Raw genomic sequence first — 27946 nt, 5'->3', positions numbered from 1 at the left:
GTTTTCTATTGTGATTTCATACTTAGATGTCCTTTGTTTTCTATTGTGATTTCATACTTAGATGTCCTTTGTTTTCTATTGTGATTTCATACTTAGATGTCCTTTGTTTTCTATTGTGATTTCATACTTAGATGTCCTTTGTTTTCTATTGTGATTTCATACTTAGATGTCCTTTGTTTTCTATTGTGATTTCATACTTAGATGTCCTTTGGGCAGATTTCGCAGAAGTTAACTTATTAGTCTGTCCTTATACTGGTTTACCCTGGTAATATTGGAACGTTAGGCAATATAATGACTTTGTGTAATAGGCTGATAAGTTTGTAGTGTTCCTGTATTGTAAATATGGTAGTCACTCATTGACAGTTGTATGGCATTGCATTACAAAGGGATTTTTATACTAAAAGTTAGCATCACTTACATATGCTTAGAAGTCCTGTGTATATTCACCCGAAGACAGACCAAGGTCAAAAGAAAATCAGATTTAGAAACATATCTGAAGAATAAGAATGAGACGTCTAGTCTCGAGGAAAAAAGAATGCCAAGGTCAGCAAAAGGTCAAGATCAGCAGAAAATTAAGGTCATAAGAAAGTCAAGGTTATAGATATATCTCAGAACTGACATCATTGTCTCAACGTTGGCATAAAGATAAGGTCAGCAGAAAGTCAAGGTCAATAGAAAGTACAGGTCAGCAGAAATTCAAGGTCAATAGAAAGTCAAGGTCAGTAGAAAGCCAAGGTCAATAGAAAGTCAAGGTCAATAGAAAATCAAGGTCAGCAGAAAGTCAAGGTCAATAGAAAGTCAAGGTCAGCAGAAAGTCAGGGTTAATAGAGGTCATGGTTATATACATATCTTCAGTATAATGGTATCAACTCCCCAAGGTCGGAAGAAAATCTTTTGTAATAACTGCTACTAAGATGTGTAGTTACAGGTCTAAGTCCCATACATACCATTACCTTAGCTCTTGTTACCTGTGAAATACTATATAGTTTACTTACATTAACAGCTCCAAGCCTTACATAACATCTGGCAATATGTACATTTCAGTTGATGACATGAACATGTCTGAGTTATGCTGCAGGATTGTGGCTTTTTTTCAGTTTAGTGTTAATGCCAAGTCTGCAAAATATGTGTTCTGAAGTTTGAAAAAAATGATAAATGGAAGAAGCTTATTAGCAAAATATTGGTAGGAGCTAGATGTGTGAAACCCTAAGTAGCTCAATAGAAGTGTAGAGTTATATCTAAGTTACAGAAATCAAACTAAATTTGCTCACTAGAAGGCTGCCACAAATGTTTGGTTATCAATACTAGAAACACATGGAAAATCTCTATAAATCTGCTGGCTGAACTTTGATTTACTTGATAGAATCACGGAAGCTTAGTTTGTTTCCTTTTCACAGCCGATAGTTAGCTGTGATTAGATGTTCTCCCTGACAGTTAGCTGTGACTGGCTATTCTTACTGATTGTTAGCTGTGACTACTGACAGTAAGCTGTGACTGGGTATTCTTACTGATGTTTAACTGTGACTGGGTATTCTTACTGATAGTTAGCTGTGATTGGGTGTTCTTACTGATTGTTAGCTGTGACTGCCGTATTCTTACTGATTGTTAGCTGTGACTAGGTGTTCTCCCTGACAGTTAGCTGTGACTGGCTATTCTTACTGATAGTTAGCTGTGATTGAGTGTTGTCTGTGGCAACGTATCACCACATAATCTTCACCCTGATTGTTAGCTGTGACTGGGTATTGTTACTGATTGTTAGCTGTGACTGAGTGTTCTTACTGATTGTTAGCTGTGACTACTGACAGTAAGCTGTGACTGGGTATTCTTACTGACAGTTAGCTGTAACTGGGTATTCTTACTGATTGTTAGCTATGACTGGGTATTCTTACTGATAGTTAGCTGTGATTGGGTGTTCTTACTGATTGTTAGCTGTGACTGAGTGTTCTTACTGATTGTTAGCTGTGACTGGCTATTCTTACTGATAGTTAGCTGTGATTGGGTGTTCTTACTGATTGTTAGCTGTGACTGAGTGTTCTTACTGATAGTTAGCTGTGACTAGATGTTCTCCCTGTCAGTTGGCTGTGACTGGGTATTCTTACTGATGTTTAACTGTGACTGGGTATTCTTACTGATAGTTAGCTGTGATTGAGTGTTCTCACTGGCAACGTATCACCACATAATCTTCACCCTGATTGTTAGCTGTGACTGGGTATTTTTACTGATAGTTAGCTGTGATTAGATGTTCTCCCTGTCAGTTGGCTGTGACTGGGTATTCTTACTGATGTTTAACTGTGACTGGGTATTCTTACTGATTGGTAGCTGTGACTGGGTGTTCTCCCTGACAATTAGCTGTGACTGGGTGTTCTTACTGATTGTTAGCTATGACTGGGTATTCTTACTGATAGTTAGCTGTGACTGGGTATTCTCACTGATTGTTAGCAGTGACTGGGTATTCTTACTGATTATTAGCTACGACTGGGTATTCTTACTGATTGTTAGCTATGACTGGGTATTCTTACTGATAGTTAGCTGTGACTAGATGTTCTCCCTGATTGTTAGCTGTGACTGGGTATTCTTACTGATTATTAGCTACGACTGGGTATTCTTACTGATTGTTAGCTGTGACTGGGTATTCTTACTGATTGTTAGCTGTGACTGGGTATTCTTACTGATTGTTAGCTGTGACTGAGTGTTCTTAGTGATAGTTAACTGTGACTAGGTGTTCTCCCTGACAGTTAGCTGTGACTGGGTATTCTTACTGATTGTAAGCTGTGACTGGGTATTCTTACTGAGAGTTAGCTGTAACTGGGTGTTCTTACTGATTGTTAGCTGTGACTAGGTGTTCTCCCTGACGTTCTTACTGACAGTTAGCTGTGACTTGGTATTCTTACTGATTGTTAGCTGTAACTGGGTATTCTTACTGATTGTTAGCAGTGACTGGGCATTGTTACTGATTGTTAGCTGTGACTGAGTGTTCTTACTGATAGTTAGCTGTGACTAGATGTTCTCCCTGATTGTTAGCTGTGACTGGGTATTCTTACTGACAGTTAGCTGTAACTGGGTGTTCTTACTGATTGTTAGCTGTAACTGCCGTAATCTTACTGATAGTTAGCTGTGATTAGATGTTCTCCCTTGACAGTTAGCTGTGACTGGGTATTCTTACTGATTGTTATCTGTGACTGGGTATTCTTACTGATAGTTAGCTGTGACTAGATGTTCTCCCTGACAGTTAGCTGTGACTGGGTATTCTTACTGATTGTTATCTGTGACTGGGGATTGTTAGCTGTGACTGGGTATTCTTACTGATAGTTAGCTGTGACTGGGTATTCTTACTAATAGTTAGCTGTGACTAGATGTTCTCCCTGATTGTTAGCTGTGACTGGGTGTTCTCCCTGACAATTAGCTGTGACTGGGTATTCTTACTGATAGTTAGCTGTGACTGGGTATTCTCACTGATTGTTAGCTGTGACTGGGTATTCTTACTGAGAGTTAGCTGTAACTGGGTGTTCTTACTGATTGTTAGCTGTAACGGGTGTTCTTACTGATTGTTAGCTGTGACTGGGTATTTTTACTGATAGTTAGCTGTGATTAGATGTTCTCCCTTGACAGTTATCTGTGACTGGGTATTCTTACTGATTGTTATCTGTGACTGGGTATTCTTACTGATTGTTATCTGTGACTGGGGATTGTTAGCTGTGACTGGGTATTCTTACTGATAGTTAGCTGTGACTGGGTATTCTCACTGATTGTTAGCTGTGACTGGGTATTCTTACTGATTGTTAGATGTGACTGAGTGTTCTCCCTGACAGTTAGCTGTGACTGGGTGTTCTCCCTGACAATTAGCTGTGACTGGGTATTCTTACTGATTGTTAGATGTGACTGGGTGTTCTCCCTGACAGTTAGATGTGACTGGGTATTCTTACTGCTTGGGAGCTGTGACTGGGTGTTCTCCCTGACAATTAGCTGTGACTGGGTATTCTTACTGATTATTAGCTGTGCCTGGGTATTCTTACTGATTGTTAGCTGTGACTGAGTGTTCTCTCTGACAGTTAGCTGTGACTGGGTGTTCTTACTGACTGTTAGCTGTGACTGGGTATTCTTACTGATTGTTAGCTGTAACTGGGTATTCTTACTGATTGTTAGATGTGACTTAGTGTTCTCCCTGACAGTTAGCTGTGACTGGGTGTTCTTACTGATAGTTCGCTGTGACTGGGTGTTCTCCCTGACAGTTCGCTGTGACTGGGTGTTCTCCCTGACCGTTAGCTGTGACTGGGTGTTCTTACAGATAGTTAGCTGTGACTTGGTATTCTCACGGATTGTTAGCTGTGACTGAGTGTTCTTACCGATAGTTAGCTGTGACTTGGTATTCTGTTAGCTGTGACTGGGGGTTCTCCCTGACAATTAGCTGTGACTGGGTGTTCTTACTGATAGTTAGCTGTGACTTGGTATTCTCACTGATTGTTAGCTGTGACTGAGTGTTCTTACTGATAGTTAGCCGTGACTGGGTGTTCTCCCTGACAGTTAGCTGTGACTGGGTATTCTTACTGATAGTTAGCTGTGATTAGATGTTCTCCCTGACAGTTAGCTGTGACTGGGTATTCTTACTGATAGTTAGCTGTGATTGAGTGTTGTCACTGGCAACGTATCACCACATAATCTTCACCCTCACAAACATCTTTAACAGGTTTGTCTTTTTTCTAACTCACAAAGTTGCTGCATACTTAATTATAACTAAGTTAAAAATCAGAGATTCCATTAGTTTCAGTGAGAAGAATATTACAACAAGATAGAATTGAATTACATATAGGTACAGATGTCCTTCATGGCTGTACCTTTACAAAATCAAATGATACAGGTAGTTTGTGTCTCAGTGTAGATTATGAATCAAAAGTATCACAGGTTCATTAAACATCTGTTAATCAGAAGTGTCATATGATGGTTTCACATTTTTATCCCCCGCTTTCACCGAAATGTTAACCGATTTTCTTCAAACTTTGTCACAGGGTTAAATGTCTTAAGGGCTCAGCCAAGTTCGATGACCACTTTGAGCAGACCCCATTTGACGGAGTTATGGCCCCTTGAATAATGAAAAACATCATTATCTGCTGTTTCGTTTCCATGCAATAACTACAGCAAATGTTAACCAATTTTCTTCAAACTTGGTTCGATTTTGATGAAAATTGGTATATAGGGATATTAGGGGACTGCCAGTTCAACCGCAATGGTTTAGTTGCCATAGCTACCACACAGAGGCTTCTGATTGGTCGAAATTTTGATATTGTTAGATTTTGATGAAAATTTGTATATATATATATATAGGGATATTAGGGGATTGCGAATAAAACCGCATTAGTTTTGTTACCATAGCAACCACACGGAGGCTTCTGATTGGTCGAAATTTAGACATTGTTCAATTTTGATGAAAATTGGTTTATAGGGATATTAGGGGACTGCGTATTCAACCGCATATGTTTCGTTGCCATAGCAACCACACAGAGCCTTCTGATTGGTGGAAATTAAGATATTGTTTGATTTTGATGAAAATTGGTATCTGGGGGTATAAGGGGACTGTGAATTCAATTGCATAGGTTTCGTTGCCATAGCAACCAAATGGAGGCACTTCTGATTGGTTGAAATTTAGATATTTTGTTATTTTTATGAAAAAAGGTATATAGGGATATTAGGGGACTGCAAATAAAACCACATAAGTTCCGTTACCATCGCAACCACACGGAGGATTCTGATTGGTTACAATTTAGAAATTGCTCAATTTCACTCAAATTTAGTATGTACATTGTAGGTGTACTATGGCAATGCGATCCTTTTCTGATGCATCTTTGCGACTATGGGGGCAGGTTGGGAGACATCTGTAATGGTCCCCCATTACAATTAGTACTTGTTGCTGTAGATATTGTATACCACGGCCACTGACAAAGGAAAAAATACAACTGCAGCTTTGATGAAAAAAATAATAAAGATAAATAAAACAAAAACAATTGACAACAGTGTTCATAATGTGAACTTGAATTTGAAATTTATATTGGTCTTTATACTGCAATTTCTACCAATTGAGCTACTAGTTGATCAGTGTTCAACTGGTCGAGTCACAGTCACCCTAACAGTTAACTACAAAACGAAATTAAGGGGAGGTTACTCTATTTACCAAAAACTACAGAGGAATTCTCTGGTGTTTTACCTGCAGTGGGACAGGTATCCTTAAGCTAAAGAATGTTGGAGAAACTACTGAAACAATGACATATTTGTTTCTCATGAACAAGGAGAAAAATCATAGTTTCATATTATAACATATATAGCCTACCTGTTTGTGTACCTTCTTAATAAAGCTGTTAAAGGATACCTAGTAGTATACGGAAGCCTGTTTAACAAGTAAAAGAAGAGAAGCAGCTCCTGTATTTATAAGTACACCAAGATGGATGATCCTTCATAAAGTAGTACAAACACTATTCCATTGACAGTGCTAGTACTCCTGTTTATGAGGACAGACTCATCTCTCATATCTATCTGTTAAAGTTCTACCTCTACTGTAATATATGTTATGACATAATGAGTTTGTGAAATCTATAGGTTGACAGAGCTGCCTGTACTAGAGTGTTGATGGAGAACTCGGGGTGCCCTGTACTAGAGTGTTGATGGAGAACTTGGGTACCCTGTACTCGAGTGTTGATGGAGAACTCGGGTACCCTTTACTAGAGGGTTGATGGAGAACTCGGGTACCCTGCACTAGAGTGTTGATGGAGAACTCGGCGTCCCCTGTACTAGAGTGTTGATGGAGACCTTGGGTGCCCTGTACTAGAGTGTTGATTGAGATCTCGGGGGTCCCTGTACTAGAGTGTTGATGGAGAACTCGGGGTACCCGGTACTAGAGTGTTGATGGAGAACTCGGGTACCCTTTACTAGAGAGTTGATGGAGAACTCGGGTAGCCTGTACTCGAGTGTTGATGGAGAACTCGGGTACCCTTTACTAGAGAGTTGATGGAGAACTCGGGTAGCCTGTACTCGAGTGTTGATGGAGAACTCGGGGTACCCGGTACTAGAGTGTTGATGGAGAACTCGGGTACCCTTTACTAGAGAGTTGATGGAGAACTCGGGTAGCCTGTACTCGAGTGTTGATGGAGAACTCGGGGTACCCGGTACTAGAGTGTTGATGGAGAACTCTGGTACCCTGTACTAGAGTGTTGATGGAGAACTCGGGTACCCTTTACTAGAGTGTTGATGGAGAACTGGGGTACCCTGTACTAGAGTGTTGATGGAGAACTCGGGGTACCCTGTACTAGAGTGTTGATGGAGAACTCGGGGACCCTGTACTAGAGTGTTGATGGAGAACTCGGGGAGCCCTGTACTAGAGTGTTGATGGAGAACTCGGGTCCCCTGTACTAGAGTGTTGATGGAGAACTCGGGTTGCCCTGTACTAGAGTGTTGATGGAGAACTTGGGGTACCCTGTACTAGAGTGTTGATGGAGAACTCGGGTCCCCTGTACTAGAGTGTTGATGGAGAACTCGGGGTGCCCTGTACTAGAGTGTTGATGGAGAACTAGGGGTGCCCTGTACTAGAGTGTTGATGGAGAACTCGGGTACCCTGTACTCTATAGTGTTAAATACTAACTAGCTATATACATCCATCTCCCTCTAATGCATCCCAAGCTACTCTCTCTAAATGGGAATTTACATTTTTTTTAATTTTTTTATTACATTTCGATGATATATAAATATACATAGCAAATGTATTTCATTTGATACATTGATGTCACTGCATCATGTATGTAAAATAAGATGTAAGATGTATGTAAGGTAAGATTTAAGATGTGGGTAGTGAAAGATGCAATTAAGATCAGATTTAAGTTGAGTAAGAGGTAAGATAAGATGTTAGCTAAAATAAGATGCAAATGTAAAAGTATGTAAGATTTGGTTATTAAAAGAACAATGTTCAATCAAACTTGAAACAATTTCAGACAAATACAAACAGTGCATGTTCAAAGGAAATAAAACAGTGTTCAAACAAATACGAAATGATGTTCAAAGGAACGTAAAACGTTCAACCTTCTTATCTAATATTATTTTGTTTGTTAATCTTAACATTTGTCTTAAGTGGCATTCTTCACTCTTTAATTACCTTTTTTAATTTAACAAAAAATACACATTTTGTTTGACAAAATTGCTGTCACTTGACAAATATGTTTAGGAAGGTCTCTTGAGGGTATGACTATTTTCACATCATTTACTTTTTCCAAAGACAGTTTAATTCTAACAAAAAAAAACCATTAAGTCATTGGTTAACACTTACAGTAAAAGCTTGAATCCTTATCAATAGTCTGCTTTTCCCCGTGGCAACATCACTCTCACTACTATGATGTAAGGGCATGTCTTTAAATGCCACGTCCCCAGGTACCCCATTACAGTTATTATAAGGTATAAGTTATTGTTAGCTCAGTGGATCTGTAGCATTGGTGAGATTGTGCTGTGGCACAATATCATTTGTGTGTCAACGTTTTCTTGTAAAAGCTTACTCCTCCTGAACGACTGGTCATATTTCTACCGTAGGAGGAAGATGGATGCCCACTTTAATGCCTCAGTGGGTCCAAATGAAAAAAAATGGATTTTTTACACAAAGAAAGGCTTAAGTCATTATGGACTGGATTTTCTGTTTTGTATCGATTGGTTTGTTTGTGTTTTACGTCCTATTAACAGGAAGGGTCATTTAAAGGATGTGCCAGGTTTTGGTGGTGGAGGAAAGCCGGAGTTCCTGGAGAAAAACCACCGACCTATGGCCAGTACCTGGCAACTGCCCCACGTAAGCCTCGAACCCGCGACCCAGTGGTGGAGGGCTAGTGGTAGCAGAATGTCAGACGCCTTAACCACTTTGCCACCGCAGCCCCTGTTTTGTATCAATCAACCTCTACATAAAAAAAGTATATCGTGTAATTGACAAAAAAGTTAAAATATTGTATTCTGTTTATATTTTGGTTACTTCCTGGTGCAAACCAATCAAACTCAATGACCAGAGGATATATCCACATATTCTATACTGACAGAAGAGATGATGGGGGGATCGACTGAGCTATTTGGAAAGGTGGGATTAGAAGCAATATGCAGTCCCAGCAGTTCATGACTTTGTTATCAAAGGGTTGGTTAATATCCAGCAGAGCTGATTCCATACTCATATACAGCTGGAACAGAGGATCCACACACACAGGCATAGCATGAATGCATCTGTGGCAAAACCAAAGAAACTATCAAACAAAGTTCTGGGCACAGGTCACTACACTAAAGCTGTTTCTCCAGGCATAACTAAAGCTTTAGTAAAACATATCTGAAAATTAAATCTCACTTTTGAAATTCTTATGAAAACAATAATAAATGTTGGCATCACTGGTATATAGGCACGAAAAAAATAAAGTTAAGGGGAGGTTACTGACATGTATGTATGAAAATCTACAGTGGAATTACCTAGTGTTTGTCCTCAGTGATGACGGGGATGACTAGGGAACATTAAAGTAATTGGAATCCGACAGCTAAACAGGAGTAACTTGAATGAAGTTATTTATATTTTTTTGGATAAGATAGTGTTGTTTTGTTCAGTTTTGTAGCAAAGCAAATAAATTTGAAATAAGCCAATCATCAGCTGCATGGTGCAGATTGAGCTAGTGTTAATGTCGATTAGCTAGGCTGTCTGAAGCAGGTCGTGAGAATCCAGTTACTCTAAATAGGACATGCATCTTTCCTCTTTGACAATCAGGGCTATATTTGTAGGGATTATTGACGAGACAACACAGGAATACTGTCATGTATTTTACTAAAATTAAAAATATTCTTTACAAGTTAATGCATCAGACACAGTTCAGAATCACTTAATAACAGCAGCATCACATACCACCAGACGATATATGGATATTTAGAAAGGAGTGGAAGCTGCCATAAATCACTTGGTTTTGAAATAAGACTAAGTGTAGCTCAAGGACAATTACAAAGACATAGCTACTCGATCATATACAGGGCGCGGGCAGATGGACAGGTATATATGATCGCACATTTATAGTTTTTGGTGTTTTACATGTAATTCTTTTAGTGATTATTCACAGTATGACTACAGTAATAGCTGATTTACGTTGTGCAAACTGGTGCAGTCATAAAACAGAAAGGTTTATTTGTCTTTTCATAATATAACAATAATATCTAAGGTAACTGGTATCTATAGAAGGTAGTTTAAGACCATTACCTGGAAACAAAGGAATTCAGTGGGACACCAGGAAGGAAACAAAAGCAGTAGGGTTGAAGAAAAAAAGGTACACACCGTGTTGCATGCAATGGCAGCCACTTACACCAGACATTGGTTTCATTGATTCTGTTCTTTGCCCAAAAAAATCCAGAGTTGAAAAGAACATGATGCATGGAATATTAATTAACAGTATTGACGTTATATCAGTATACAGTCAGGATAAACAATTTTATGGACTGTAATGATCTAAAACATTTAGTGTGGTTACCTGATCTCTCATCAGTCACGTAAGATACTGAGTACAGGGTCTTGTTGTATCATCATTGTTGCTATGGTGATGTGTTCCTATCACAAACAATGAGGTACTGGTGACAGTGCTATTAAGATTACAGACTGCACTCTTAGGTGTGATATATGTCTGTTGTTTCTCTTGTAACAATTCAGCAGTTGTGAGAATCTCCGAGAACTGTTTCTTTTCAATACAGGAGAATTAGAGTATCTGTCCTCAGAGACCTTACCGACTGGACTTCATCAATCCTACACAGCCTCTAATCTGTATCACTTCAACTCTTCATATCTCAGAGGAGGCTGTTCCATGATGATTGTCATGAAAGCACTTAAAGACATAATAAAGAAATAACAAAAAAATGTCTTCTTTGCACCCAACCATAAACAACATCATAATAAGGAATCAATTTTAATTTGTCTTCTACTTTCTGATCATTTGTAGCTAAAATCTGTGAAATTGCTTGTATAAAAAGGAGATTCTGCTATCCAATGTAATCATTTCTGTCTATAATTTTGTTACCATGATAAAGTCTAGATCTGGGCCAGTTAGAAATAAATATCTAGTGGAAGGTATGGTTTCTAACAGAGTAAATATCTAGTGGAAAGTAGGGTTTCTAACAGAGTAAATATCTAGTGGAAGGTATGGTTTCTAACAGAGTAAGTATCTAGTGGAAAGTATGGTTTCTAACAGAGTAAGTATCAAGTGGAAGGTAGGGTTTCAAACAGAGTAAGTATCTAGTGGAAGGTAGGTCAAGTGGAAGGTATGGTTTCTAACAGAGTAAGTATCTAGTGGAAGGTAGGGTTAACGTTTCTAACAGAGTAAGTATCTAGTGGAAGGTAGGGTTTCTAACAGAGTAAATATCTTGTGGAAGGTATAGTTTCTAAAAGGGTAAATATCTAGTGGAAGGTATGGTTTTTATATGACCGTCAAATTTGACGGTAGTATTATGGTATGGCGTTGTCCGTCCGTCCGTCCGTCCCTCCATCCGGCCGGCCGGCCGGCCGGCTGGCCGGAGTAAACTTTGTTTATCCGGCAATCTCCTCCTACATTTTTCGACTGATCTATTTGAAACTTGGTATACATTATAATGATGATATGAAGTTGTGTCTCCCTTAAAAGAATTTTGATTCAACAATTTTTCCAAAAGTTGTTGCTCTTTGTTCATTTCAGTATTTAAATTTTGTCCGGAGATCTCCTCCTACATTTTTCGACCGATCTCTTTGAAACTTGGTATACATGATAATCATGATATGAAATTATGTCTCCCTTTAAAAGAATTTTGATTCAACAGTTTTTCCAAAAGTTATTCCCCTTTGTTCATTTCAGTATTTGAATTTTGTGCGGAGATCTCCTCCTACTTTTTCCGACCAATCTCTCTGAAACTTAATATACATAAGAATTATGATATGAAGTTGTGTCTCCCTCAACAGAATATTGATTTGACAATTTTTCCAAAAGTAATTGCCCTTTGTTCATTTCAGTATTTGAGTTTTGTCCGGAGATCCCCTCCTACATTTCTCGACAAATCTCTTTGAAACTTGGTATACTCTATGATGATGATATGAAGTTGTGTCTCCCTTAAAAGAAAATTTATTGCCTTTAATTTGTTCATTGAAGTATTTGATTTTTTGTCAGAAGATTTTCTCCTACATTTTTTTTAGCATATCAGTCAACCACTCTTAGAATGATGCAGATCTTATTTCAATGTAAGAAAGTATATAACACTATATGGCATTTGACGGGCGTATTTTGTTCCGCCTTGCGGTACTATTGTTAACAGATTAAGTATGGTTTCTAACAGATTATCTCCAAGCTTACAAGGATCCTTGTCCCTATGAAGGCAAAATAAAAGTGAATTCCATGTGTAGCGGAACTGGACTGGACTTACAAAAAAAAGAGGGAGGAATAGAGCAGAACTGGACTGGATTGATCGCCCGGGTAGCTGAATTGGTTTGGAATTTGGAGGGTCTCCGGCTCGAACCCCAGTCTTGCCCTGCATTTTTCCACTCCGCTGTTACACCTTGTAGTCTTTTCTTTATACACTAATCTCCCTTCATTAGATATTGGATGTAGCTGAAGAGCAGTTGGGACAGCAGGTCACTATTGGTTACCAGGTAGCTCAGTAATAGGGCGATACAGTCTAACAATCTTATGTCAAGGGTTCAAGTCCAGGTCTATAGCCTTGCTGAACGTTTATACCAAAAAACTGTTGTTGAATATGTATTGTTTATTTCATCTTTATTAGTCCCCTACCAGTTCCTGGGGAAAGGGGGGCTATATATATAGAGTTGAACAGTCCGTCTGCCTGGGGCTGGCAGAGTGTGGAGTACAAGAAGTATGCATAGAAATAGTCTGTTTTCAATGTACATGTATCAAAGAGTATTTTTTTCTTAAATCCTCATGAAAATTGATGTCTACGTATTGAGTACAAGTTCTGATTCTCATGCAGGTTAAAATGTGAAGACATTTGATTGTGGAGCATAATGCTTTTTTACATGGGATATCTCTGTCTTGCACACAAAGATATACGGCAGATTTTACATATATCATATAACGATATATCTATTTATAACAAATGCCTGTGTTGTCTTGCCATTGGTTGTCAGTTTTACTCCTCAAAGCAAATAATGTCGGTAAGATATTTTGGTATGATAATTCAGAAGAGAAATTCAAGCTCTGCATGCCATTACATATTTACATTCTGAAATCTACCTTCGATTACAATTTCAATGGAGAGCAAATCAGAATGATTTCCAGTGATACAGTTTTTTTGTCTCATTCAGATTTATTGAGTTTTATCAAATTCTGCTACATCTGCAATTTTTGAAAGTCCAAGTCAGTCATTCTATAAACTGTTTCCTTGTCAGGAAATAATGGTTTTCGACATTGATATATAAATGGTCTGATGCGGAAAGTCTACAGAGGATTTAGGTTTTGGCAGAATGCATTTATTGCAGTAAAAATTCTTTGGAATGATACATCCCTTGTTAAAATGTAGGTTTATAGGTCCAATATCCTATCTATATAGTCCCTAGTCCCTAGGTTAACATATAGGTATGTAGGTCCTAGTCCCTAGGTTAACATATAGGTAGGCAGGTCCTAGTCCCTAGGTTAACACGTAGGTATGTAGGTCCTAGTCCCTAGGTTAACATATAGGTCTGTAGGTCCTAGTCCCTAGGTTAACATATAGGTATGTAGGTCCTGGTCCCTAGGTTAACATATAGGTATGTATAGGTCCTAGTCCTAGCTAGGTTAACATATAGGTATGTAGGTCCTAGTCCTAGCTAGGTTAACATTATACAATTATGGACTTCAGGTAAGATCTATCCCTATAATGTTTGGAATTGGTCTGAACAATATTCAAAGAGGCTGAAGGCTGAGGGTGAATATTGTTTAGAACAGGTTCGTTAATCAGGAATAGACCGAAACTGAAGTCCACAATTGTTTTATCATATGACATTTTACAATGAGATTAATAATTTTTGATATCATAAACACATGGATGGCAAGGTCCATATTGGAATCACAGAGTGAGGACTTCAAATACAAAATAACATACATAATTTCAGATTAAATTCATGTGATATTTAATTTCAAGTAAATATTATTTGCACAATTCTATTCATTTCTATTCATAGAACAAGGTCTGTACCAGATTTACAGATTCATCTCATCAGGGTTGTGAATTAGCACCAGTCATATAAAAAAAAATAGGTATGTAGATCTAAATAATAAGTCCTGAGGTTAACATATATGTGTGTACACATGTAGGTCCTTGACCCAAGGTTATCAGGTAGGTATGTTGATCTTGTTGCCCTCATTAACAGGTAGGTATGTTTATCTTGTTCCCCTTATTAACAGGTAGGTATATTTATCTTGTTGCCCTCATTAACAGGTAGGTATGTTTATCTTGTTGCCCTCATTAACAGGTAGGTATGTTTATCTTGTTCCCCTTATTAAAAGAGGCAGGTTTGTTGATCTTGTTGCCCTCGTAAACAGGTAGGTACCTAAACTTTGTGGGTATAGTGCGCACTCGGGTATAGTGCACAGGTACGTTTTTCGAGTCAGATTTGAAAGGGGGAAAAAAGGAATATAAAATGAATTTTTTTTTTTTTTTTAAATCCTAAAAATAAACGGTATCAAACAGGCAAAGTAGCATCAAAGGTAGCTTGGTGTTTATAACGCCGATTAATTAATGATTGATTGATTGGAGTCAACAAGCCCTCTGTACCACTTGGTGGACGAATCCTGCAGAAACCAAACGAAGAAAGTGTAGCTAATTTCGATGCCAGCGAATCGACGATCAACTTATGTTTCGACATCTCAGCGGTTTTCGCATAATTACGAAAATGTAGTGGTAGTGTTTCAAGTATAGGCTCCGTTCCATGTTAGTTCATTTTTTTTTTTACCAAATCGCTAAACCTATATATATATATAGCTAGTGTGTATGTTTTTTCCCGTCTCACTTTCATGTTTGACGTGATCGATAACCTCGTGAATTATTTCAATATTATGAAGCATCATAAAAATACTGTATTCTGCTTTTATTTTTTTCCTTCGAGTAGATTTGAAGGGGATGTGTTGAATGTCCACGCTTCTAGTGTAAACATATTTTGTATAACCCTTTACGGTCAAATCAGTCTGTAGTTCTGACAGTGCAGTAGGGCTTCACGCCAGGTGTTGAGCGAAAACAACACGGTCCCTCGATCGCGACTGCAAATAATTTCAATTAAATTTCTTAGAACTATTGTTAATCGGTAATCACTGAAAGAGTGTTAGCTAATTACTGCATTGTAATTTGTATTAACTGTCGTGTTGAGAAGTATCAATAATTTTCGCTGAAGCACAGCGAATCTACCTAGCCTATTGTCCGGGATCAGACGGTATGCCCTCCGGTCAACTTACCAATAAAAATGTTATGTGCCCAGCTAGTGTTTGTCGCAAATCAGCAGTCATGACAACAGATTACCAATTTTAATCATTTAAGAGAAGATAAAAATTGTGTCGCCAGTGAATTTCATTCTTTGTTGTTATTCTAAACTTCAATCTTATCATATATATGACCGACGATTCAAAATAAAACTATTTGAAGGGAGGTTATCAAATATGGCGGACCAGAAACTCGAGAACGAAAACCCAAGATTTACTTGTTCCTGCGTATAGTGCGCACTCCCTTTTTTGACATGACAATATTTACCTAAAAAGTTTGCACTATACGTGCAAATTTACGGTATGTTGATCTTGTTACCCAGGTTAACAGGTAGGTATGTTAATCATGTTGCCCTCGTAAACAGGTAGGTTTGTTGATCTTGTTGCCCAGGTTAACAGGTAGGTACGTTAATCCTGTTGTCAAGGTTAACAGGTAGGCATGTTGATCTTGTTGCCCAGGTTAACAGGTAGGTATGTTGATCCTGTTGTCAAGGTTAACAGGTAAGTATGTTTATCTTGTTGCCCAGGTTAACAGGTAGGTATATTAATCATGTTGCCCAGGTTAACAGGTAGGTATGTTAATCTTGTTGCCCAGGTTAAAAAGTAGGTATGTTGATAATGTTGCCCTTGTTAACAGGAAGGTATGTTGATCTTGTTGCCCAGGTTAACAGGTGGGTACTTTAATCCTGTTGCCCTCATTAACAGGTAGGTATGTTAATCTTGTTGCCCAGGTTAAAAGGTAGGTATGTCGATAATGTTGCCCTCAGTAACAGGAAGGTATGTTGATCTGGTTGCCCAGGTTAACAGGTAGGTACTTTAATCCTGTTGCCCAGGTTAACAGGTAGGTATGTTAATCTTGTTGTCCAGGTTAACAGGTAGGTACTTTAATCCTGTTTCCCTCGTTAACAGGTAGGTATGTTGATCCTGTTGCCCTTGCTAACAGGTAGGTATGTTGATCTTGTTGCCCTCGTAAACAGATAGGTACTTTAATCCTGTTTCCCTCGTTAACAGGTAGGTATGTTGATCCTGTTGCCCTTACTAACAGGTAGGTATGTTGATCTTGTTGCCCTCGTAAACAGATAGGTATGTTTATCTTGTTGCCCAGGTTAACAGGTAGGTATGTTTATCTTGTTGTCAAGGTTAACAGGAAGGTATGTTGATCTTATTGCCCAGATTAACAGGTAGGTACGTTAATCCTGTTGCCCTCGTTAACAGGTAGATATATTGATCTTGTTGCCCAGGTTAACAGGTAGGTATGTTTATCTTGTTGCCCAGGTTAACAGGCAGGTATGTTATCTTGTTGCCCAGGTTAACAGATAGGGATGTTAATCCTGTTGCCCAGGTTAACAGGTAGGTATGTTGATATTGTTGTCAAGGTTAATAGGTAGGTATGGTGATCTTGTTGACCAGGTTAATAGGCAAGTATGTTTATCGTGTTGCCCAGGTTAACAGGTAGGTATGTTGATATTGTTGTCAACGTTAATAGGTAGGTATGTTGATCTTGTTGCCCTCGTAAACAGATAGGTATGTTTATCTTGTTGCCCAGGTTAACAGGCAGGTATGTTATCTTGTTGCCCAGGTTAACAGATAGGTATGTTAATCCTGTTGCCCAGGTTAACAGGTAGGTATGTTGATATTGTTGTCAAGGTTAATAGGTAGGTATGGTGATCTTGTTGACCAGGTTAATAGGCAAGTATGTTTATCGTGTTGCCCAGGTTAATAGGTAGGTATGTTGATCTTGTTGCCCAGGTTTATAGGTAAGTATGTTTATCTTGTTGCCCAGGTTAACAGGTAGGTATGTTATCTTGTTGCCCAGGTTAACAGATAGGTATGTTAATCCTGTTGCCCAGGTTAACAGGTAGGTATGTTGATATTGTTGTCAAGGTTAATAGGTAGGTATGTTGATCTTGTTGCCCAGTTTAATAGGTAAGTATGTTTATCTTGTTGCCCATTTGAACAGGTAGGTATGTTGATCTTGTTGTCAAGGTTAACAGGTAGATATGTTTATCTTGTTGCCCAGGTTAACAGGTAGGTATGTTGATCTTGTTGTCAAGGTTAACAGGTAGGTATATTTATCTTGTTGCCCAGGTTAACAGGTTGGTATATTGATCTTGTTGTCAAGGTTAATAGGTAGGTATGTTGATCATGTTGCCCAGGTTAACAGGTATGTATGTTTATCTTGTTGCCCAGGTTAACAGGTAGGTATGTTGAGCCTGTTGTCAAGGTTAATATGAAGGCCAGGTTTTTGTTGAACAATGCAAGCCTTAGAAGGCTGATTTGCCAGCTACTTATAGTGTATAGCCGTGAAGACAATGATGGTGGGGTGTGGAACGAACATATCTGTGTCTACAATCAAAGAAACAAGAAGTCTGGCATGAATAAATGATGAGAGGAATAGAAAGATAACAGGGTACACTACGTTGATGAACGATGTATGTCTCAGATCTTGTTACATTTACTCTAAGGTCAATGCTCCATTTTTCTATTATGAGATGTAAATGTATATATATTGGTATAACTCTTACTGATGTAATGGCCCTTAACTTACAGTTCATCGAGGTGTAAGAGAACTTTTTTGTGGGTGGAATCCGTTGTAAGTGAACTTCTTTGTGGACAAAATCCTTTGTGAGAGGACTTCTATGTGGGAGGAATAACATTTGCGAGAAAACTGCATGGTTTATTGAAGAATTTGTGACAACTTGCTTCATAACCTTGATGAAGAAATTGTTTTCCAAGGCCATAAGTGAATTGACCAGAAATTGACGTAATAAATGTGTATGTTTTTCTTGAACAAAATCCTGGCTGCTTTCTGATACGTTTGGTTTGGTTGTGCTTTATGTCTTATTTATAGCTATGGTCATTTGATGGAAAAACCCACTGACCTGTGGCCAGTACCTGGTAAGTGTCCAATGTAGGCCTCAAACGTCTGAACCTGCATATACATGTACTTCTATGTATACCAATGCTGCATGGTGTAAATAATAATGATAATATACAACATTTATATAGCACCCTACATAATTTGTAAAATTACTCTTGAGCGCTTTACAACATATGGATAATAGTAATAGTTATAATTGTGAAAACAAAAAACAAAGGCTTACAATCACTTTTATACATTTAAGCAAGCAATGTGCACATAATTGAACAAATAAAAGGGTGGTATTTACATGACGTCTTTGCAAAGATTCTAAAATGCAGACGTGAAGAGGTGAGTTTTGATGTCCCTCTTGAACATGGCCAGGGTATTTGACTTTCTAATAGCAGATGGTAATCTGTATTCCACAACGTAGCCGAAACCTTGTGCTTGTAAAGTTGTGCTGAAGACCACAAAGACTTTCTTCATAAAGTTGTGACAAACACTTGCCTAGCTTGTACATCACATACATAGCTGGAATACACTAGATCCTACATTATTGACTGTGCAACATAAAAGTACCGAGGTCCCAGTGTTGTACTTAAATCACTTGATTGTTTGTACCATGCAAGTAGATCCGCTGTATTCCTTATTTTGACTACATGTTTAAACCATTGCATGCAGGGTCGTGTGGTAACCAAGAGAACCTGGCATTATGCTACTCTGTGTAATCCAAGTGTAACAGTGTATAATGACTAATAATAAGGAAGTTGGGGGAGCTGCCAGAGTTTTATGACCCTTCATATCGGAGCCCTATATAACATTTTGCATACCGCTAAGCCTTTATAGATGTATTAGCATATCACATGGCCTATGTTTTTGGTTCTGTGATCCGTCAGTGTTTCCAGCATCCTTCTGACATGTGTACAACTCCATATTTACTTTTTATTCTCCCAAACATTCATGACCTGTAAGTAGGAAATTGGGAAATAAATCCATCTCATGTTAAAAAAATCCTCATTTTGATGTTTAAGATAAATGAGTCCATTTAAGGTTACCATGCATTTGGGCCCTGAAGATGAAGTACATCTGTACTTAAACAATATTGATCCCACTAATCTATACCTCATAACTTCCTGGTATCAAAAAGTATTAGACATTTGAAATGCTGCATATCAGTGTTTTATACCAAATGTTCATCATTGTGTTATTTTCAGAAATGAGATAAACTGAAACAAAAGACGTAGCCTTGACTTATCACATAAATAATGATATTTTGAAATTTGAATGTGTTTGAAGTGTTTTACAAATTGAATCCAGAGGAATTATTCTATGTAACTATTACATAAATAACACACATATATATATACACGTGTGTGTGTGTGTTTCAGAAAGATGCCTATTTATTTTGATTATTGAACATTACAGTGAGCTTTGATAGAATTTCTTTGGGCCTTTTGGTAGAATTCAATTTCCATTATTATTCTTTGTGGCAATTTCCTGAATATCACTGCCTATTGTCTAAGTGTTGTTGGGAAACAGTTGCTTTTGTAAGGTGACAATTATGCCATAAAACTATAGTCCCAACATTAAACATAAAGCTGTAGACTCAGCACTAACATTAGACATGCGTTTAATTGCCTTAGAACCCTTAGATGTTTGATTTAATTCTCTGTCCTAAAGAGGTTGTTTCATCTCAAAATTACCATATGTCAATTAACAGGTTTTATTTCAGTGTCTTTGATTTGTAATATGCGGAATTGAAGGTCTTTGGTCACGCATTTGTTACAGTCATAAAATCTTGTCCCAGTACAATAATTGGATATTGGATTGTGTTTTAAGTACTTTATAATGGAGGTTGCATAATTTTCTTGGAAATTGCTGTTTTGCATCATGGTGTATATGGTTAAAAAGAAGTTGAGAATCAACTCTCAAATATCAACTCAATAAGTTTGTGGTGTTAGCTCTATTCACCTTATAAATCTACTTGTGTTATTTTCTTGATGCTGTAACGGTTGTGTTTGTACAATATTACCCGAAAATACTTCCCGCAAAATTAAAAGCAAATTAATCCATCCTTACGTGGCTACACATGCACAGATGCAGCAGCTTAAGATGTACACTTCACTTAAAGTAAGCTTTACATAAACAACAGTTTAAGATGTACACTTCACTTAAAGTAAGCTTTACATAAACAACAGTTTAAGATGTACACTTCACTTAAAGTAAGCTTTACATAAACAACAGTTTAAGATGTACACTTCACTTAAAGTAAGCTTTACATAAACAACAGTTTAAGATGTAAAATATAGAAACCATCACATAAACAACAGTTAAACATATAAAATATAGAAACCATCACCTAAACAACAGTTTAACATATAAAATATAGAAACCATCACCTAAACAACAGTTTAACATGTAAAATATAGAAACCATCACCTAAACAACAGTTTAACATGTAAAATATAGAAACAATCACCTAAACAACAGTTTAACATATAAAATATAGAAACCATCACATAAACAACAGTTAAACATATAAAATATAGAAACCATCACCTAAACAACAGTTTAACATGTAAAATATAGAAACAATCACATAAACAACAGTTTAACATATAAAATACAGAAACCATCACATAAACAACAGTTAAACATGTAAAATATAGAAACCATCACATAAACAACAGTTTAACATATAAAATATAGAAACCATCACATAAACAACAGTTAAACATTTAAAATATAGAAACCATCACAGATGCTGCATTTTAGGATGTAAAATTTACTAGCTAACCTTCACAGACACAAGAAAACAGGAAAAGGCTCAGTCGAATTATTTTAATTACAGTATCTATATTTAGCTTCTTCCCATTGATTGAGTTTTCTGATATGAAGTTTGGATGTTTTTAACTGCCAGTAGAACCTCACAATGTATTTAGACAAAAAGTATTTTATTTGTCTAGGAGATAAGAGTGGTTGTATTCACTTTGTATATAATACCATAGAAATAGATATCCCCTATATCTGTTGATGGGATTCTACATGCTGGACAGTCTTAAAATGAGGATGTGACACAACTTAAAGCTTTTAATCAGCAATGCTGTGTCTCCTGCTGAAAGACAAGCTACGGATAGCACATGTTTGAACAGTGATGCATATGGTGTTTGTGTTACATGTTACGATGTGTCGCTGTATTCTGTAGGCTATATATTGGGTCATTGGGTGTATAATATAGATAAAGTCCATCATCATGTTCTACACTGATATATAGTGTTTCAATCTGTTCTAGCCTGGCATTATGAACTATATTACGTATATATATTGAGTCGTTATCATAGCTGTCAACCCTACCTCATTTGGAGGGAGATTGACTTCCTCATACCAACCAATCTCCCTCAAAGCTCCCTCATTCAAGCCCAAACTCACACAAACTCAAAATCTACATCCTGTGGTCAAATGGTCTAGTAACTGCATGGTCTGTGTAATGATCATAACAGGTGTGTCTGAATCAAATGAATGCTTTTTGGAGTTATTTTGATACATAAAACAGGAAAGATAAATTGAGCAAAGTAGTTTCAGTTGTGTTTCACACACTTTCTCCCTCATTGGAGATGTGAAATGAAGGAGATCTCCCTCACTGGAGATGTGGAATGAAGGAGATCTCCCTCATTGGAGATGTGGAATGAAGGAGATTTCCCTCATTGGAGATGTGGAATGAAGGAGATCTCCCTTATTGGAGTTGTTGAATGAAGGAGATCTCCCTCATTGGAGATGTGGAATGAAGGAGATCTCCCTCACTGAAGATGTGGAATGAAGGGGGTTTCAGAGCTAGGTGACACCTATGTATTATTACACAACTCTGATAACCCTGGTAGAGTATAATGATCTGGCTGACAATGTCTGTGCTGTGATATTCTTGTAAGGTGGCACTATGACCAATTCCTTAGAAATTGTGGTATCTTGACTTTATTTGTAAATTACTTATTGAGTAATTTTGAAATTCTTTGGCAATGAATTAACTGTTTTGCATCAGTTTTGAAACTTAACACTGGTTAGAAATTGAGAGCGATCAGACATATTATTACAGAATGTTACAGAAAGTGGACTCCACAAACCGATGGAGTTTTATGTCATGTGACAATGTTAGAGGCCGTATTCTAATATAGAAATTCTATTTGGTTATTCTTTGATATTAAACTTTTTCCGAGTCAAAGAAATACATGAAGTTTGGTTGTTAGTGTTCACTGTCTAGTTTGACATTCAGAATAAATCAACAAGTTTTAAGTCTCTGGTGGGGCAAAAATCAATATGGCAAACATAATTATATTTACACAACTTTAATACAATTTGATGTTGCAAACACATCAGAATTTCAATCTAATACACAATTCAATAACACAATTTACCATTTCATACATACCAGGGACACGCCGTGTCGGAGTAAGATAGACCACATTACTCGTCGCTCATCTCTCACTTATAAACACCTAGCAAACACTTATGGCATATTGTAGCAAACAACTTGACAAAATCTACAAATCTATTTAGAAACGTCAGTCTGTATTGATTTCTGTTGGGATGTGGTATTGTTGGTGTTGTGGCTAGTTTAAATCTGACACTACGGAACGTTTGTATGTGTATTTTTGGTGCCATGATGAGATTAGTCACATTTATATATATAATCATGATATTATTTAACATGCGTACCAGAAACCAAACTTGTTACTGATTGTGATAAGAGATTGGCTCACGCATAACAGTCTGCCAACACAACAAGACACTTTGGATTATGATAGCATAGAACAAAATTTCATTCTCCTTTGTGTGTGTGTTACAAAAGCTGCATGTTAGTTGTTTGCATCTGATATGCACATGTGCATTCATTGAAATAGACAGGTAATGGTTGATTTGAGGCTCTGTGGTAACTGATATTGATATGTGACACTATCAAGGATGATTTAACGTTCACGTTTATGTTAGAAATTAAACTATTAAATCCTGAGGATCACCCTTATCCCTTTTTAGCACACTATCAGCTATATTCAAATTGCCTGTCGTCGGTCCATCCGTCGTTTGTCCTTAAACAATTTTTATAATCACTATCACTCAAGAAGTACTGATTTGATCTTTCTCAAATTTCATATGAAGGTTCCCCTTGTTCCTCTAGATCTTGTTGTAAATGTTTCATTTTGTGTCCGATCGGGAAAGCTAAAAGATGTCACAAGGGAGTCATCATAGATTTTGAGCATTCAAGATTTACGTCTCTTGTAAAATACATTTACTATTGACAAGACAACAAAGGCAACAGATAAGAGAAGCAACAGATAGGAGAAGCAACAAATAGGAGAAGCAACAGATAGGAGAAGCAACAGGAGAAGCAACAGATAAGAGAAGCAACAGATAGGAGAAGCAACAGATAAGAGAAAAGATGAGAGATAAGGAGACCAAACCAAACGTACAGAACTAATGAAGATTTTAAAACTATTTATCCTTCTGGAATCTCTTGTTAATAATGTTGATGAACTGTTAAAATCACCGGTGATTAGGCATTAAACCCTGGAATGCATTAAAAAGATACTCAAAGAGAATAAAGGAACAAAGCATTACAAATATTTTTAATGATTATAAATGTCAATGGATCAAATGTTAACTGATCAAATTAACTTGTTAACTGATCAAATTACTGTGTTTACTGATCAAATAAACTTGTTAACTGATCAAATTACTGTGTTAACTGATCAAATTAACTTGTTAACTGTACTGTGTTAACTGATCAAATTACTGTGTTAACTGATCAAATTTACTTGTTTACTGAACAAATTACTGTGTTAACTGATCAAATTACTGTTAACTGATCAAATTAACTTGTAAACTGATCAAATTACTGTGTTAACTGATCAAATTAACTTGTTAACTGATCAAATTACTGTGTTAACTGATCAAATTACTGTGTTAACTGATCAAATTACTGTTATATGATCACATTACTATGTTAACTGATCTGTTTATAATGTATTGAAGTCACAGGTAAACCATACTAAAATGACACTATAAGGATTTGTTTGAATGTCTCAAAATTGTAAAAATTGTTTTAGATATTTTTTTATTAATCTGCTAGACAAAGCCTTCGTAATATTGTAAAGTTTGCCTAAGGTTTGTTAGTGAGAATTAACTGTGTGAACTGTTCTCAAAAGCAGGTCTCCTTCTTCCAACTCCAGTATTGATCTATTGGCAGTCTAGAAATTTTACCAAACCAGTTCAAGGTTCTGCAAAGATTTCCTTCTCTAAAGTTAATCTCCCCTCTGTGTAGACATTGGAGCCACTCCAGCCTTTGATAAGGATTCTAATTTAACTGTTGACAACTTGGATATTGGTATCAACTTGAATTACCTCCAAGTCACGAAGGCATAGTTTTTAAGTTTCCAGATGTGTTCCATCCCTAAGCCTTTCATGCCACACACACTAATCCGTTTCTGTTACTTTTTGGCTTTCTTTGATAGCAAATTTCTGCTCTGGGGAGTAATTTGATCAGTGTAATTACTTCAACAGATTTGCGAATGAAGCCAGTATTACACTTCCTGTTTTAAACCTAGTATCATCTAGTTGGTGATGACAACTGAAAGCCATGTCAGGTGATGACAACTGAAAGCCATGTCAGGTGATAACACCAGATAGCCATGTCAGGTGATGACAAGAGATGGCCATGTCAGGTGATGACAACATATAGCCATGTCAGGTGATGACACCAGATAGCCATGTCAGGTGATGACAACAGATAACAATGTCAGGTGATGACACCAGATAGCCATGTCAGGTGATGACAACTGAAAGCCATGTCAGGTGATAACACCAGATAGCCATGTCATATGATATAACAGGTGTGCCATGTCAGGTGATGACAACTGAAAGCCATGTCAGGTGATAACACCAGATAGCCATGTCAGGTGATGACACCAGATAGCCATGTCAGGTGATGACAACATAGATCCATGTCAGGTGATGACAACATGTTACCTCGTTAGGCAAAAACTTGTATGGCCAATTTTGTCCTGTTCAGATCAGCTTCAATGAAGTATTTCCTGAATCAATAAAATTCAATGCACTTTTATGATTTTTTTCTTTGACTTTTTGGTGTTTTCAGTTTCCAGTGAGGAAGATGTTCTGTGATGTAGACTGTTCGGCAGATTTTGGAAATTCCTGTTAGGTTATCTGTCGTATCAGCACTAAATGTCTTCTGTGACTGTGATGTCGTATCAGCACTAAATGTCTGTTGTGACTGTGATGTCGTATCAGCACTAAATGTCTTCTGTGACTGTGATGAGGGACAGCTGTACATTGGACTCACCAGTGATTTCAACATTTTATCACTGTTCATGGCTAAGTAAAATAGACCATGTTCAAATTACAAAATCATCTATTGGTAAAATGGTTTTCTACCACAATACGCTGTGTTATTCCACTCTCAGATCATTGTATAAACACGCAGACTGTTAGATAAATATGAGTTATATACCATGCGTAGTATAAGACCTTCAAGAGTTTTGATTGGTCAAGAAGATGAACTTTGATCGGAACGACTTTTTCCACACGCTTTTTGCCACATGCTGTTTTGTTTACGTCGTTTGCTATCAACATCTGACAAATGTTGGTGACTTTGTGAGGTTATGCGGAAAAGGGGGTTATTAAGGCAATATTAAAAAAAGATGATACTTAAAGATTTGATGGCTAGTTTCAGGCAAAATTGCTACAGACGCTCGATATCGTTTCGACGTCACACCGTCGCGTGTCCAGGTCGTGAAACCAAAACAAGATCTGTCACAGTGTCGGAAAATATTTCGTTCTCCCAACGCCCCGTTATCGCTATTTGGACGGCCTGACTATGGCTGAACTTTCACTATAAGCGTCAACCATAGAACCGTCAAGAAGAAACGTAGGCCTATGGTTTTGGACATTGACAGCGATGAGTTCGTCTTCTACGATATGCTTACACGCATAAGTCCGTACATGGTTAATTTATATAAATTAATGCAATACTGCTACTCTCAATATTTAAAGTCGTTTATCTATTATACTTTTTCATGAAGTTGTTGCCGAAACATTAATTTTGACAATTATTATGTAAAAAAAGAAGTCGTTTTTGAGTATTTTAAATGAGTGACTTTTTCATATGGGTCATATCACTACGCCAGCCTTGTCAACAAACACATGTGTGTATGTTATTTCCGACTGATCATGAGATTGTGGTAGAAACATATCACACGACTCGTGGTTGTTGAGTATGGTATTTATTTCACTCTCGTTAGTTAATTTTCAAAAGTTACAAAAGACACAAGCTTTTTTTCAAAAGTTACAGAAAGACACTCGCTAAAGCTCGTGTCTTTTGTAACTTTTGAAAATTAACTAACTCGAGTGAAATAAATACCATATTCAACAACCACTCGTTGTGTAACCTCTATGTACTTCACAAACATTCGCTATTGAATCCTATACATTTCAGGGTATTTAGATATAAATTGCACTAAGATTGGTAAAGACAGGATTAATGTAGAAGACTAAAAAAGGGAATTGTTTCATGATGAGGAAGTTTGCTGTGTAATATATATATTATGCTCAGTGATAAGTCCACCCCATTTTACACAGATTGTAATAGTGATAAACATGTGTTTAGTAATATGCCTACCTCTTGTTAAACAGGTTTAATAGGTAAGGATCATCCCTAGAAATAAGTCATCCCTGATTATGGGGTCAAAATTTAAATAAATTCCAGGCTACTATTTTCTAAGGACCAGACAGCAAGGGCATATCACAAATGTAACACGATAATGATTGTTGAGTTAACAGTTTCTGTCAGGACATAGAAAAGTGTAGTCTTACAGAAACAAACTAAGTGAACTGAAGAAACAACTTTGAAATTATTTTTGCACCACACAAATCAAATTCATTCAAATATCCCATTATTTTTTTCAACGAATTTCTGGATTTAACAGAGAAACCAATTTATTTCAGAGAAAGGTCCCCCAGGGAAGAGATTGCACGGGATAGAGCCGCTTGGGTTTTATGTTAAGAAGGGGAAGGTTGACGGAGCAGTAGACAGACCACAAGGTACCACAAGCATGGCTTTGACCTCTTACATGCATGACACACCAATATTGAGGGCATGCTTAGCACCAAACAGTAGGCTGCAACGAAGCATGTATAATAACATATCAATGGTTCTATAGTAACTTGTCTTTGGGTCTATAGTAACTTGTCTTTGGGTCTAAAGTAACATGTCTTTGGGTATATAGTAACATGTCTTTGGGTATAAAGTAACATCTCTGGATATATAGTAACATGTCTTTGTGTATAAAGTAACATGTCTTTGGGTATAAAGTAACCTTTCTTTGGGTCTAAAGTAACATGTCTTTGGGTATAAAGTAACATGTCTTTGGGTATAAAGTAATATCTCTTTGGGTATAAAGTAATATGTCTTTGGGTATAAAGTAACATGTCTTTGGGTATATAGTAACATATCTTTGGGTCTAAAGTAACATGTCTTTGGGTCTATAGTAACATGTCTTTGGATATAAAGTAACATGTCTTTGGGTCTATAGTAGCATGTCTTTGGGTATAAAGTAACATGTCTTTGGGT

General features: G+C 37.2%; 1 protein-coding gene across 3 annotated transcripts in view; it reads left to right on the top strand.

Moving 5' to 3' along the window:
• LOC110453290 (tolloid-like protein 1) overlaps positions 1-27946 on the top strand; it is a 201343-nt gene that overhangs the window by 56363 nt on the left and 117034 nt on the right. For all 3 annotated transcript variants that reach the window (XM_021502180.1, XM_021502179.1, XM_021502178.1), the window contains exon 3: positions 27322-27417. In XM_021502180.1, coding sequence (XP_021357855.1) covers positions 27322-27417 — 96 coding nt within the window. The remainder of the gene's footprint in view (positions 1-27321; positions 27418-27946) is intronic.

Source organism: Mizuhopecten yessoensis, unplaced genomic scaffold, assembly GCF_002113885.1.
Source record: "Mizuhopecten yessoensis strain PY_sf001 unplaced genomic scaffold, ASM211388v2 scaffold7251, whole genome shotgun sequence".
NCBI classification, from domain to species: domain Eukaryota; kingdom Metazoa; phylum Mollusca; class Bivalvia; order Pectinida; family Pectinidae; genus Mizuhopecten; species Mizuhopecten yessoensis.
Note: the sequence above shows the minus strand (reverse complement) of the source record. Positions and strands in the feature narration are given on the sequence as shown.